Source organism: Grammomys surdaster, unplaced genomic scaffold (assembly GCF_004785775.1).
Source record: "Grammomys surdaster isolate TR1022 unplaced genomic scaffold, NIH_TR_1.0 222, whole genome shotgun sequence".
Lineage (NCBI taxonomy): Eukaryota > Metazoa > Chordata > Mammalia > Rodentia > Muridae > Grammomys > Grammomys surdaster.
This window is the reverse complement of record NW_021604667.1, coordinates 1,855,243-1,871,161: the sequence shown is the minus strand read 5'-3', so window position 1 is coordinate 1,871,161 and position 15,919 is coordinate 1,855,243. Positions and strand designations below refer to the sequence as shown.

The 15,919-nt window shown below is 37.1% G+C and overlaps 1 protein-coding gene across 1 annotated transcript in view; it reads right to left on the bottom strand.

Moving 5' to 3' along the window:
* Nucleotides 1-4,136: 4,136 nt before the first annotated feature.
* Dock11 (dedicator of cytokinesis 11) overlaps nucleotides 4,137-15,919 on the bottom strand; it is a 177,430-nt gene continuing 165,647 nt past the window's right edge. The window contains exons 49-53 of the mRNA XM_028773169.1: nucleotides 13,178-13,388; nucleotides 12,331-12,521; nucleotides 11,760-11,860; nucleotides 9,961-10,099; nucleotides 4,137-4,607 (exon numbers count right to left, since the gene is read on the bottom strand). Of these exons, the coding sequence (XP_028629002.1) occupies nucleotides 4,488-4,607; nucleotides 9,961-10,099; nucleotides 11,760-11,860; nucleotides 12,331-12,521; nucleotides 13,178-13,388 (762 nt within the window). The 3' untranslated portion in view covers nucleotides 4,137-4,487. The remainder of the gene's footprint in view (nucleotides 4,608-9,960; nucleotides 10,100-11,759; nucleotides 11,861-12,330; nucleotides 12,522-13,177; nucleotides 13,389-15,919) is intronic.

The window sequence follows — 15,919 nt, the reverse complement described above, 5'->3', positions numbered from 1 at the left end:
AGGATATTAAGTGGAGGAAACCCAAATGAACCACTGCACCTAATTAAAAGAACCCACCAAGGTGTCACACAGTTGTTTTTTATAAGCTAGAAATGAACAATCTAAAAATGAAATAAAGAAGATATTTCCTATTCAACAACATAAAAACTAAAAAAAAAAAAAACCCAAGGAATTAAAGAATGAAATAAAAACATAAATTTAAGACTTAGACTTAAAAACTACATAAGAATTAAGAAGGCATTGCTGCTCTTGCAGAGGACCTGGGTTCAGCTCTTACCACCCACCTGGTGGCTCCCAACAATCTGTAACTTTAGTTCCAGTGGATCAAGTACTACTTTCTTGATCAGGGCACCAGGAGGCACATGATACATAGATATACATGTGGACAAAACACTCATGCATATAAAATAAATAAATGTAAACTTTAAAAATGATATAAAAGAATTAAAAGAATTACATTAAAAAAGAATTAAAATTAAGACAAATGGAAAAACATTTTAAATATCTGGTCCATGTACCCTTACTATCTTAAGATGATCATGCTCTTATAGTTACAACGATTTCTACACAAATTCCCACTGCCTTTTCTCTTTTCCCCGAAATCGAAATCAATAAGCTTATCCTAATATCCATGCAGAAGGAACAGAATAGTTTCTGAGTTCTTGAAATTGAACAAAGTTAAAGAGTTCATACTTCCACTTTCAAAACTTACAACATAGAGAAAGGAATTAAGAGTGTGCAGCCATGTGTGTGGACACACACACACACACACAAGCGGAGGGAGGGAGAGAGGGGGATCTTTTTAAAAAAACATACTGACTCCTTTTGAAATTCTACACAAATCCCAGCACTTGGGAGGCAGAGGCAGGTGGATTTCTGAGTTTGAGGCTAGCCTGATCTACAGAGTGAGTTCCAGGACAGCCAGGGCAACATAGAGAGACCCTGTCTCGAAAAACCAAAAAAAAAAAAAAAAAAAAAGATGAAATTCTACACAGTGGTGTAAATCAAGATGTGGGCCACACCTAAGTGGAGTGTTTTGTAGTTGTCAGTATTCAGCTGTCTTCCAAATTGCCACTGACAGGCTGAGACAAGAATATTGCTTAACAAAATACTCAAGGGAGCAAATATGGAGACAAAGCGAGGGACAAAAACTGAAGGAGGGGCCGTCTGAAGACCTTTCCACCTCAGTATCCATCCCATGTGCAGTCACCAAAGGTAGATGCTGATGTGGAAGTCAGGAAGTGCATGCTGATAAGAGCCTGATATGGATGTCTCCTCAGAGGTCTTCAAGAGTCTGACATATTCAGAGGCAGATGCTCACAACTAGCCATTGAACTGATCATGGGTTTCTCAATAGAGGAGTTAGAGTGAAGACTGAAGGAGCTGAAAGGATTTGCGGCACCATGAGGAGAACAATAATACCAACCAACCACAGCTCCCAGGGTCTAAACCACCAGCCTGGGAGCACTTGGGGGGGGGGGATCCAGGGCTTCAACTGAATATGTAAGAGTGGAGGGCCCTGCTGGGCATAGGTGGAAGAAGAGAACCTTGACCTCATGAAGGCTGGATGCCCCAGGGGGTGGGAATTTTGAGGGTGGGGAGGTGCGAGTGGGGGGGAATAGATAGAGGTTACATCCACAGAGAAGAAGGGGGAGGGGTGAGGGGATTGGGGGTTCCGGGGTGGGTGGGGGATGGGGTAAGGGGACAACATAGGAAATGTAAATAAAACATCCAATAAAAAAAAAGAATATTGCTTAAATCCAGGCATTTAGTGCCAGCCCAAGTGGACTAGCAAGACCCTGTTGCTTAAAAAAAAAAAGCAACAGGAGATATATATTCAAACAACATATGTGAGATGGAATGTTCTACCACAAATATTTAAAAAAAAAACCAACTTTGCAACTTAACAATTAAAAGACAAAACAACCTGATTTTACCCTACCAATGGGGTAACTCAATGTCCTTCCAGAGAGAATGGAAAACTGGTCAATATCCATGTGAAAGAATCCTCAACTTTGTCAGCTATTGGGAAGAATTCAAATACAAACCACAAGTAGATGCCACACCACTCCTACTGGGATGACAATCAAAGAGGCAGATAATAGTGCTGGGGAAGTTAGGAGAACCTGGAACCCAGTGCTCGGCCGAGCAAAACACAAAGTGCCTGTAGCTGCTGTGGGAGTTTGGATAGTCCTTCAAAGGTTAGGGTTACCATGTGATCCAGTAATTCCATTTGCACATCTATGCCTAAGAGGACTGAAAATACACCACACAAGCACCTGGAAACTCTTGTTCAGATTAACAGTGTTCTTAAGAGCTCTGTAATGTAAATAACCTACATGTCCGAGACTAGATAAAAGAATATATATATATATATATATATATATATATATATATATATATGAATGAAAGACTATTATTCAGACATGGAAGGGAGTGGATTAATAACTGATACATGCTATATAGATGTGTAGATGTGTTATGGACATGGACACCTTGTGCTATGTGAAGTAAGCCAGGCACAAAAAGATACTGGTTGCTTGGTGCTGGGGGTTGAATGGTGGGGATACGGGAGTAATTGCTAATGCATATGGGTCAAGTGGGTGAGAGACTGTTCTAAAATTGAGATGATGCTTGCACAACCCTGTGACTGTATTAAAACATCAAGTGAACTACGTACTTCAAACAAATGAATGTATATGGTATGTGAATTTTATCTTAATACAAAGGAAAACTCAGAAAGCTACTGGAGAAGTTTTCAAATGACACACACACACAGGCAAAGTCCTTGAAGAATTTAGCTTCAGTTTCCATTAGGATTTGGGTAAACAGACATACCTATTCTTCAGACTGACCTTTATGTGTTTAGGGATTAGGAAAGTCGAGTACATAAACAAAGTATACTCTTACTGACCCACTCTCAGGATAGAAGCATAGCCTGGGCACAAATTTACTCCCCACCTGTTGTTTTCATTTCCCTTCCTTTCTCTTTCCATAGCTGAAGTATTATGTTGTTAGAACAAGGCAGACTGGATTAATGCTCAGTGATATATTTCATACTCAACAGACCAAAGTTCAAGGTTCAGGATGGACATGTGCGCGCACACACACACACACACACTCACACTCACACAGAAGATAGGGGATTAGGGGAGAGGCAGGTAGGGAGAGATATTAAATCCATTACTCGATCCTTCGTCTCAGGTAAACCAGTATTTATACTAAATGCCTGAGTTCTTATTACGATGACTTGTGTAGTTTATCAGCTAGTGAGTCATCCTGAGTTCTATGGTGTATTGGTCACGGTTCAAAAGCTGTTGCTAACACTACTTTCTATTTCATTTTTTTTTTAAAAAGATGTTTATGCTACTTGTCGAGGGAGCCAAACCATATAAATAACGTAACAATAACAATTCCATATACAGGCATGCTGCCATCTGTGGTGTGCTACTATGAAATTTTGCATAAAATGAGCTATTTTATGTACGATTTTTCTACTGCTAAAAAGTTCTTTATACCCTGGGTTATCCTGGATTACTGAAGGGATCAGAGTTTCTTTAGTAAATAGAAATGTAGCTCAAACTTGCCATTGTTAAATCTGTGTTTCTACACTAATCCGAGACATGGTCAAGTAACCACCAAGTTCTCTCACAGTGCTTGCTAATTTTGCAACTGGAGAAAAGAATCACTACTACAGTCACCCCTCAGTCTCCCTTGACACCTTTGAAGCTGCATAGGATAGAGAAACTACAGATTCTCCAAGGATGTTTTGTTCAGTTTCATGGACATCCCCAAAGAGCAAGCTCAGCCAACAAATCCCTCCTGCTATGTGACAGGGAGAGATCAGCCCTGGTGTTAAGTGCCCTTGGATCAAATTGCAAGCTGTAAGGCTGGTGGTGTTTCTAGGAGATTCTTTCCTTTCCCAAGTTTTCCTGTTAAAGCATGGTTCTGTGTTTTATTTTTCACCCTGGCTTTAACTCCTAATAGGTAGCAATTCAAATTCTCTCCCCAATTATCCATGTCCTGGGGTTTTTAAAACATGTTTTCTTGTCCAAGGAATTATATGATAATGAATTCAAGTTCTTATCAAGACAGGAATCTGAACAGCCCTAAATTAAAAGAATTATTTCCTTCACTTTGAATTACAAATAAGTTTTACCTTTTATTGGGTTCCATTATACAATTTTACATACTCTCATTATTAGTAAGCAGTAACTAAGCAAAGTGAATGAATGGTTTTGAGCTCTACTTTTCAGCATATAGATTTACCTAAAAAAGTACAAAGCAAGCACAGTGCTGCAATTTTTCAGGCACTTTCGAGTTGCTTAAATATTTACAAATACGTAAGCACCCTGTATGAAAGCATGACGATTTTGGTGTCAGGAGGCAACACTCCACACATATCAAATCTCTAAATGCTAACATTTGCACAGCTCCAAATATTCCTGAGAAAGGTCAGTCTCATTGCCGTTTCCTTCCAAATCTCTTCATACTTCAGCGTATCTTGGGGAACCATAACCTCTGTTACTTGATGTACCACTAATTGCACAAAATACATGTAATGTGTTGTTCATCCAGGGAGAATGCATTGTGTCTTCTTGTAATATCTGAAACAAAGAACAAAAGCAAAACCCACACTATTATCACTAACTGAAGCTGTTAGTGCCAAAAAAGACTGTGTATTTAAAATTACAAGCATATTTCAATTTATCACTGACACTGGGCTATTTAAGATGACGGGAAGCAGAAAGAGCAAAGAATAACATTACCGGCTTTAGTCTTCACAGCTGAGTTACAAAGGCAGCATATCAAAAAAGCAGAAAAGATCTGGTTATTCATTAGGAAAAACAAAAGGTCAGGAAATGAAAAATTCAATTAAAAGAGACAGGATCTGATCTTTGAATTCTATTTTAACTTGTCATCACAAGAGCTTCTTTGACAAAAGTTTATGGATCATCCCTGTACTTCTAACAGAATTATTCTCCGAATCACCCAGGGACTTTTCAAATGCTCCTTTCCTGCAGACTTGGAATAATACTAAATGAAGATAGGAATCAAAAGTGCCTATTTGAAATATGATTATATAAGCTAATCAACATAAATAAATGAAATACAAAATGTGAATAGTATATTTCCACATGTATATGAAGACATACATTCATGTTGGTATACATATTTTAAAAATTAGTCAGTTAAGGTGACCAAACGCGAAAGCAACAAAGGTTTTATACTTAAATGAAATAGACAGAGGTAAAGAATAATGTATGTATTTTATTGCCTCTCTTTGAGTCTTAACTCACCATTGCCTCTTTTTGAGTCTTAACTCAGGTCTTAAGTTTTTTGTTTGGTTTGATTTGGTTTCCTAATGTTGAGTTTTCAGAGTTTTCAAGGCTGGAAAGATGCTCAGTGGTTAAGTACACTTCCTGCTTTTTCAAAAGACCTGAGTTTGGCTCCCAGTACTCTCATTGGGAGGCTCACATTGCCTGTAACTACAACACCAAGGGATCTAACACTCTTCTATTTGCTTCCACACTGTATACACGAGGCAGACATGCACGCACATGCACACACACACACACACACACACACACACACACACACCTCAACCAAATACCAGGTACAAATGAAAAAAAAACAAATCTAAAAAATATTGGGTGTGCTGGTTGTTTTTTGTTTGTTTATTTTTTTTTGTTTTGTTTTTATAAACTGAACACAAGCTACAGCCATCTAAGAAGAGGGAAACTCAACTGAGAAAATGTCCTCTTCAGACTGGCCTTTAATGATTGATGTAGGAGGAGGATCCAGCCCACTGTGGACAATACCACCCTGGGCATATGAGCCTAGTTTATATTAAAGTAGGCTGAGCAAGCCATGGGGAACACATCACTAAGCAGCTCTACTTCATGATTCCTTTCCTGAGTTCCCTACATGATAAGAGTGTGAGAGGAATGTGTAAGCCAAATAAACCCTTTCCTCCCCGTGTTGCTTTTAGTCAGAATGTTTTAACACAGTGACAGTATGCAAACTAGGACATTAGGTTTTCAAGTTGGCTTTGAAGCTTTAGTATTAATCCTTGGCCTACAAATGACAGTTCTATGTCCTATCATTTGTGTTGTTATAAATAATAGGCTTAAAACGATCTTAGAGGAATTTCATCTTACAAAAATCTTAACTCATGACACTAATCTGAAAGCATGTTATAGATTTAACTGATGACTAATCAATTATTCATGTCTGTCAGATGTGACAAGCCAATGGGGTGTTCATTGAGGCTGTGTTGAAAAACCTACCAGATCCTACAGTGGCTACCACCGACTCCACCTAAATAAGAAATCTGCAATTAATAATCATAAATTATTCTTTAAAAAATTTTATGGCCAAAAGCTTAAGGAAAACAAAAGTTAAAGTATACTTATTTTAACTTTTACTAAATAATAGGTATAAAAACTTATTTTTATACTTTGGTACACTGCAACAAATTACATTGAAAACTGCCAAGGAATATTAAGGCCATTTCTTTTTTGAAGAAATCAAGTATGGGGCTCAATAGAACAGTTCCTATTTCAGTATATACTTAATGACACTTTGTCTATTTTGTGATAGCATGATCAATTTCAACATATATGGCTAGAAAAAATGTTATTTTACCCTAACATCTTATGGAATACATTAATTCATTTATAAAATTCACTATAAAGATAATGGTTTACATAGACATGCAACACAGAGAAACAAAAAGTTTTCTTGGTTACCTAATGTTAGCTCATATCAAGGGCCTAAAATATTGGTCTCCAGCTAAGAAAAATACCAATATTTTAACAAAGTAATTGATATAGGCAGGTGAGAGGTAGCCACCTATTTTGAAAAATTCATGCTTTTAGTGGAAAAACCTGACAAAATGACCATTCTAATTATCTTGATCATAGTAGCAATAATAAATTGAATAATTTGCCTTGAATTTGAATAATTTGGAATTCAAGAGTAGGCAACGCAGCTGCATGCAAATGAAGTAACTGTCAGACAGTACACACAGGCTTAAAACAGCATGTGCAATTGTTTTCTATGTTTTGTGAAGGAGTCACTGTTTCTGGTTTTCCCCATGTATTACGAGAAATGAGGTTCATCAAGCAGACAGCTTCAAAGAACGAGCTATGTACACCATTTTGTAAAAGGACATGCCTCAGGACAGTGATGGTGCTTTTGCTGTTGTGCTAAGGGGTCAGGACAAGATGCAGACAGTGATGGAAGCAGAAAGGTCCCTGCCTAGCATCAAGACATGTCTTGCTATTTATATTCAGCCCTAATAGGCGAGTACAGGTGGCAAAAAAGAAGACAAAGAACACTGAAAGCCCATCAAACCTTCAAGGTTCCAGCTACAAAGAATGGACACATCTGGCCAACCAGAACTTGATAAACAAGATTTTTACCCTGAATGTCTGCTGAATACCTTTGGTTTCACATCCTCTTTCTATATCAAAGGTTGTCTTAATAGCATGAATTCTGAGGACTGGAAGGATTTGCTCAATCATGAGGATCTGAGTTCAGATCCCTAGTACTCACATAAAAAGCTGAATGGTGGTACCCTAGCATTGAGGAGATAGGAGGATCCCTAGGCCTTCCTGGCCAGCTAGTCTTGCTGAATTGGTGAGCTTCAGGCGCAAATGAGAGACCCTGTAGTATAAATCCTTTGTCTACTTCCTAGGAAGGAGGCTTTGTACAAAGTCAGTGCTTTGGATGAACAATTCGTGACCTCATGTAAGTGCAGACTCTGACACACAAGCAAAAGCCCTGCCCTACTAAAACAGTATCACACAAACACAATGACAATAATGGGCCAAACCTCTGAAGCTATAAGCCAGCCACAATTAAATGTTTTCCTTTATAAAAAACAACAAACAAACAAACAAACAAACAAAAAGAATGGATACATAGGAGACTGGACTTGACCTCATTAACCATTTAATTCTGGCCTACCCTGGTTTTCCATAATGAACAGATGACAATGACTAGAAAAGTGAACTCACGATCACACCCAGTGATGACATCTCCCATAGCTCTTTAAGTTAAAGCACACCAAAAAATTGCACAGACCTAGGAGGGTTAACCGAAAGCTTTTGTTGTCTGACAAGTCTTTTTACCATTCACTGAGCCATACTATAAGGTAGACTTCTGTATGAGAGTCTCCCACATGGAATGACTGCCTTCAATCACTGAAACTTAGATTCTAAGACAAATGAACTCCTTCTCCAGGAATAGTTTGTGAGGTTTTTCCTCCCCTGGGATGGTATCTTGCTTATATAGCCCAAGTTATATAGCATACAGTCCATATGTAATCCAGGTTGGCCTTGAACTCACTAACTTCATACTTCAGCCTACTAAGCACTGGAATTACAGATGTAACACCATGCTAGATTATAAGAATGAGTTTTCAAACTATGTTCTCTGGAGCTTAGCATGGTGGATCATGCCTATAATTCCAGCACTTTGAAGGTAGAGACAGGCAGGAAGATCAGGAATTCAAAACTAGCTTTAGTTTGAGGCCAGTCTGGACTATATGTAACCTTGTTCAAAGAGAAAGAGTATTTATCTGTTCCACGTTTTCATTCATGAAGAAAGGAAGAAGGTGTTATGATAAGCTCAAAAATTCTTAGTGAGGAAGCAGACCATCATACCACAACTTTTACAAACATGATAAAAAGATTTAAATGGTTAACAGGCAATCCATATGCAAAGTGTATATAAACACAAATTCTAGGGCCTCAAGAGATAGTCTACGAACATGATCAGGATTTCTATAAGGATCACTGGATATGTAAAAGTGGTAATTACTTAATGGTGACAGAATTTGCCTATGAGCTAGGATAAGGTGTTCACTTTTATTTTTTTCAGGTTGTTTCCCTAAGGTAGCTATAGTTGATACTAATACTCAGTGATTCAGCTTGCCACCTACATCACACCACCTTGTTAAACAAAACTGTAACGGTATTTGCTTACGTGTAATATATATATATATATATATATTTGTTTATATGGGTGTGTGCATGGGTTCATGTGGGTGCACTTGTGTGTGTGTGTGTTTGTATGTAGAGGCCAAAAGGATGGCATTGGGTGTTTTCTATTGGGCTCCACTTTGTTTTTGGAGACAGAGTCTTATAGAACTCATAGCTTTGGCTAGGCTGGCTGACTAATGAACTCCAGGAATCCTCCAGTCTCCACTCTACTCCAAGCACTGGGGTTACAGGTGGGTGCTGGGAATTTAGGTCCTCATGTTTGTGCGACAGGTACATTGCTCAATGAGCCATTTTCCTAGTGCTGCTATCTAGCTTCTTATAGTCAAGATAAGAACATTATCTAGGAACGTAGCTCCGTTATCTTTTCACCTCTTTGGGATTCTCCCCAAGAGATTCTTGTCAATCATTAGATTAATTTAGACTTGCTTAGCTAGTGGTCCTTAATGTCATAGCACAGAGAATAAATTCGTCTCTTCTCGATCATTACTTCTGCAGCAGTTTTAGGTAACTGCTTCAAGTTTCATTCATATTACATGACTTAAATGGCTGAAGATATGCGATGAGCAAATTTTAAAATATAAGCTAATGGGCCAGTGAAATAACTAGGTAAAACTGTTTGCAGTCAAGTCTAACAACATGAGGTCAATTCCAGGAACCCACATGATGGAAAGAAAAACTGACTTCTGCATGTTTCCTTTCAAATCCACTCATACACACATGATAGTATATGTGTCATGTCACATGGACACTGTGGCACATACACGACACATACCCACTTACCCATCTACACATGTATACATTCATACAAAGTAAATAAATTAAAATGTAGTTAAAATTAAATATAAACTAAATAATTTTAGGGTAATACATTTCCAACCAATATATTTTGTTAAGTAGTACTTTAGAAACTCCAGATTCTGTTCTTACTTTTGAGGATGTTAATACTTGCCTGCTCATGGATAATATCAGACAATTCTTTTACCATGTCTCTGAAATTTGATTTTAGCCCTTCATGGTACTCAATTTGATCCTCTTTAATTAGCCTCTCATTTAGTTCAAGTGCAATGCTGCATGCCTGTATGAATTTCCTGTGGATGAACATTAACATACAAAGAAGAAAAGTTACTTATTCTTACAAAGTATCATGAACCATAAGTTTGACAATTTACTTTGACAATCACTTTCTTAAAGATTTTTTACTTTTTCTGTATGCGAGTCATCATCTATTCCAGGTTGCAGAGAAACCTGTACTCATTCATTTACCAATATTTATTAACAGTGTTTGCCTGTCAGGTACAAAGCACTCTACTACTTGCTATTACAGGAATACAAAATATGCAGGCAATGAGGTACTCACGCCACCCCATTGTGGATTTACTCCACAAGAGTGTGGAATTTTCCGTTTTCTCACTATTAGGTATGGTCACTTCCTTAGTTTTAAATACATTTAAAAAAACTTCCTTTTAAATCTTTGTTCTCTGGTTTCTGATCTGTTTTAAAACGTGGCTCAGTGCCTGTTGCATGCCTTTAATACCAACACTCATGAGGTAGAAGCAGGTGGGTCTCTGAATTTGAGGTCAACCTGGTCTACATAGCCAGGTCTGGGCTAGTCAAGGTTATATAGTGAGATTCTGTCTCAATACAAAACAAAATTCATTACTTGGCTCAAAACATATGCCCCCAGGAAGCTTAATGGAGTTATTTACTTACTCATTCAAACAAAATTCATTTGGGCTTTACTATTTGGCTAGTAGTATTGTGTATAAAGTATTTGGGCTGGTAGGACTAGGGACAAGGAGTAGAGGAACTGCCATAAAAAGTCTTTTCTTCCATTATTTCATGTTTAAGTTAATTTAATGTTCACAATGAAGAGTAAATCCACAAGGGGGTGGCGTGGGTACCTCGGTACCTCATTACCTGCATATTTTGTATTCCTGTCATAGCAAATAGTAGAGTGCTTTGTACCTGACAGGCAGACACTATTAATAAATATTGGTAAATGAATGAGTACAGGTTTCTCTGCAACCTGGAATAGATGATGACTCGCATACAGAAAAAGTAAATGATTAAAGTCAGATGCAAACAAGCTTATAGGTCACTATCTTTCCTTCGTCTATTTTACTCTATTAGTCATGCTTTATAATTAACTTCTGTTTACATATGAGTCAGACTTTTTTTCCTGACCATTCAGATATGCCTTAGCTTACAGAGTAACTCACTGCAGATGAGGTAAGGTATTCTCTAGATCAGCAGAGTTCAGGTGGAAGGAACAACACAAGGACTAGAAGGAAGCTTGTGTAACCTTTGCAGGCCCACTGCACTCCTTCCTACATGGTCTGAAATGCTAGACTGCAAGGTCAATCAGGCAAAGGAGGAAATTGTGTAATGAATATAGCCTTGTGTTTGTGTCATTTAAAATATCCAAAGCAATAAAATAAGCTGGTATATTTAATCCCTTAGGTCACAGGAACAGTGTTAGTGCCTCCCAGTATGAAACAGATCACATGGTTCCTGATCACTTACTTAAAGTGTCATTTAGAAATCAATTAATTACTGTAAGTGCAGAGAACACTCTTACTTAGTGAATTTTAATTTCTTTTTAAAAAAAGAAAATAGAAGAAAAGAATAGAGTTATGATCTGAAGACTAACACTTACCTAAACATGTCCTTGAAGTGAATTTTAATTTCTTTTTAAAAAAAGAAAATAGAAGAAAAGAATAGAGTTATGATCCGAAGACTAACACTTACCTAAACATGTCCTTCAACTCATTCACTTTCTTAGGTGGATACTTGTTAGCTTGACTTTCATTTAAGAAAGCCCTCGCATACGCTAATGGACCAGCATTGACCTAAATTACATAAGAGAAAGAAATGAGAGTGTGGTAAGCATATAATCAAAAGGAGAGTTTGCATTTTTCTTTTCATTAAAACTCCCAAGGGCTGAGGGGATAGTAGATACACAATAAAATACCTAAGAAACCCATAGCTTAGCGATCTATTTATTTTGCTCATGAGAAGTTTGTGTGAAAAACATTAACTAAAGGCAAAATGATATACCAATAAATTAGTTAATGATTTCTGATGTAATAATACAGGGCATAGCCAATCTTAGAGGTTTATGGTAATATCTTCTGATATAATACAAAATTCACATAAATTAAATGTGATTTATTTCTTATGTTAAAAAAGAATACTGATTGGTTTTTGCTCCCAATAAGAACATAACATACAACGGTAGTTAATGCTTGCTCTGTGCTCTTACAAAAGCAAAAGAAACACCAACAGCCTTTTGTGCTTGTTGTGCAACCAACCAACATACCTGCACAGAGACACAGCCCTGCAACTTTAGCTGAAGCTGAATCATGTCCACGTCAGCAGAGGAGCAAAGCTTGTGTAGCTCTGCGGTTTTATCTTTTATTTCATCAGTAGCAACATCAATTGGTTTTAAATTCACCTGCTGTTCACAGTTTATAGGAATCCTCTTTTTCACATATGGAAATGAATTTGAAGCTATGAAATGCAAAGACCAATTTTTTAAAAGTAGCAATGGAATAATTGTATTTATTTTCTATTTATTCTTATCCCTTTATCCCTCTCATCCACCTCCCACCTCCCTTCTTCCCCATATTCACTCTTCTTCCTCCTCTTGTTCCTCCTCCTCCTCCTCTTCCTCCTCCTCCTCTTCCTCCTCCTCTTCCTCCTCCTCTTCTTTCTCTTCCTCTTCAGAAAAAGAGCAGGCCTCCCAGCAATATTGACCAGACAAGGCACAACAAGCTACAACTAGACCAGGACCTGGTCATACCAAGGTTGGATGAGGCAGCACAAAACCAATTTTAGAAAATAATTTATTCAGTAGAATTATAGGAAAAAACAGAATCAACTTGTTTTATGCCTTTTCATGCTTTCCCTAGAAAAATTCTTAAGGGTGTCAACTAGTTCCTTCTGCTTCAGGATGAAAGAATAAAATTATCTTTATGAGATACCTCTAGGCAATTAGGAGTGACATATGGGAAAACGGTGGTTTATTACAAGGACATGTTTGTATAAACTTGTAAAATAACAAATGATTCAAATTTCAGTCACATGTTCCTGCTGGCCAGCTGGTACTTGTGTATATGAGAAGGGACCAAGACAGATATGAAAGTAACATAAAGATTCCTACTCACTGGTCAAGATGGTGCGACGTTTACACTGTTCTTCTATGCAACCTTGCTTCTTGCCTGATAATGTGTACGGGGCCTCAAAAACAAATCTGTTGATATTATGGTTTCTTTCAAACTCTGTCTTTCTTTCTGTGAGTTCTTTGTCATCAAAATAAGGCTTCACATAAGTGACTTGTATATGAGCAAATTTTGGATCAAGCTCTTTGGCATTTACCTATAAAGACAGATTTTTTTTTTTATCAATGAAAAGAAAATGAAAGTATGGCTTACTGCTTTGAGATCACACAAGAAATATGCTATTACAACTGTGCTCCTGATTTATTGTACACTTACCTGGGGGACATTACAACTGTGTTTTACAGACAATTTATCTTTGATCATAAGGAAGGTAGAGAAATCTATAGACACTACAGAAATATAGGAGGAACAGAGAACACCACTGCAATATTAGCCCTAAGCAATGAGCATTTTCTACATTTCATATATTTATTCCCAATTGTTTGTATGCATATATATTCTCAAAATTGAGATTACATTGAATAGTTTTGTAATTTTATTCCTTAAATATTTATTAAAATACTTGTGCAATACATGAAGTCTGCCTCAATAAGAAAACTACTATAATCTACAGTAGAGTGTTGACCATAGCATTAACACTATTTATATTCTTTGAGAGAGGGTTTCACACTATAGCTCAGGGTAGCTTGGAATTTTCTAGGTAACCCTCAGTAACTTTAAACTTGCAGTTATCTTCCTGGTTTGGCCATTGCAGTGTTAGAATTATAGGTGTGAACCACAAGTGGCTTAATATGACTTTAATGGTTGAATGAATACACATGAATTATATTGGTCATTTCCTTACATTTTGCTATGGAAAACCATGTTTTGACAAACATGTTTGAATTTAAATGGTATGGGGTTGTTTAGTTGTTCTGATTGTTTGCCTTAGGATACAATTTTAGAAAACAATTATTTAGTTCAAAGATTTATATAGCTTTAAGTATTTTAATACATCACCTATTTATGCAACTAAGCAGTGTATCAATTTGGCTATCCACAAGTAGTGTCTGATATAATGAGTGGATAATTTGAAAGATTTTATTTATTATTTTTATACTTTATTTTATGTGTATGAGAGTTTGTCTACATGTGTGCATGTGCATCGCGTGCTTGCAGTTCTTGCCAAGGAAAGAAGTGAACAACAAAATCACTGGAACTGAAGTTAAACTTGGTTGTGAGCCACTAATGTGTGTGCTGGGAACTGAGCCTGGATCCTCCACAAGAGAAGCAAGTGCTCCTAACCATGGAATCAACTCTTCAGTCTTTAAGAATAGTTATTCTTATCTACATCAGTTTAATCCTAGCCAGCAGAGGAGAGGGATCAAAAGAAAATACAGTGATTCTACATTGAAGACCTAAAAGTTTAGCTGTATGTAGGACTGAGGGTATAAATCAAGTGGTAGAGTGCAGACCTGGCATGAACGAGGTACTTAGTTCAATTCCCAGTGATAACAGCAACAGCGACAAGGAAATAATGCAAAAGTCTAGTGATGGTTGTTGGCCATTTTATGAGTTATCAAAATTCCATGCCAAGAATTACTGCTGCTGTCCTTGCTGAAGGTTCCCCTGTGGATTCCTGAACTCTCTAGCATTTCTCCTTAACTCCAGACAAAACTCAGGATCTTCTTTCAATGTCTTCACAACAAAATTTGCCTAGTGTCCTGGACTTGTTTACTATCTTGGTTACTTAACAGTCACATCTGTCTGTCTAGTGAAAGAAAAGGAAGGAAGGAAGGAAGGAAAGAAGGAAGGAAAGAAGGAAGGAAGGCAAGAAAGCCAACAAAAGTTCCCCCCCCCCCAAACAGTATCTGTATGATTTTATCCTCCATATACTCTGGCATAAAGACAGAGAACAGTAAATGTCTTAACCCTGTTAACCTCTTTAAATCCCTTCTATTTACTTAGCTTGCTCTGGAAACATTAACATTTCTTTCTGATTACACTTATTTTTGCCAAAAGTCCCAGAAATAATTCTCTCACATTTAAAAGCTGGAATTTTAGAAAAAGACTTCAGTCAAAGTAATTATTTGGCTAAGATGAAACATAAATAGAAAATAAAAGGTCCAAGCGGGATGTCAACTCTTAAAATGTTTATACATGCACATATTAAGCAGTACATAGTTTATATATAAATAGCAGGAAAAACTCCTTCTTTTCAGTCAAGATTCTAGCACCATTTATGTATGGAGATAAGTTTATATTGATTTAAATGTATTGTTGGGCCAAAGGACATATACATTTAAGATCCTGGAAGACACAGCTGAACTTCTATTCAATTTGCCTGTGCCTTTAAGCAGATTTTGTTCTTTGGGAAGCAAAAAAGAGTAGTTTGTTTTGTTTTTGTTGTTGTTTTGCTTGGCATAGTAGCTCAGGGCCGTACCCCAAACACAAACAAGAATGTTTTTTAATTTTATTGTTACACATTAAAAATCAAATTCCTATAATAGTAGCAAAATTGATGCAGAGGACCTAAGAATTACCCTCCTGAAGCTTTTAAACCATCTCGGGATGACTTATGATAGTAAATACAACATAAAGGTTAGGCAATTTCTTGTTATACTCTATTATTTAGGGAACAGTTACAAGGAAAACATCTTTTCTTTTGTTTCCTTCCTTCCTTCCTTCCTTCCTTCCTTCCTTCCTTCCTTCCTTCCTTCCTTCCTTCCTTCCTTCCTTCCTTCCTTC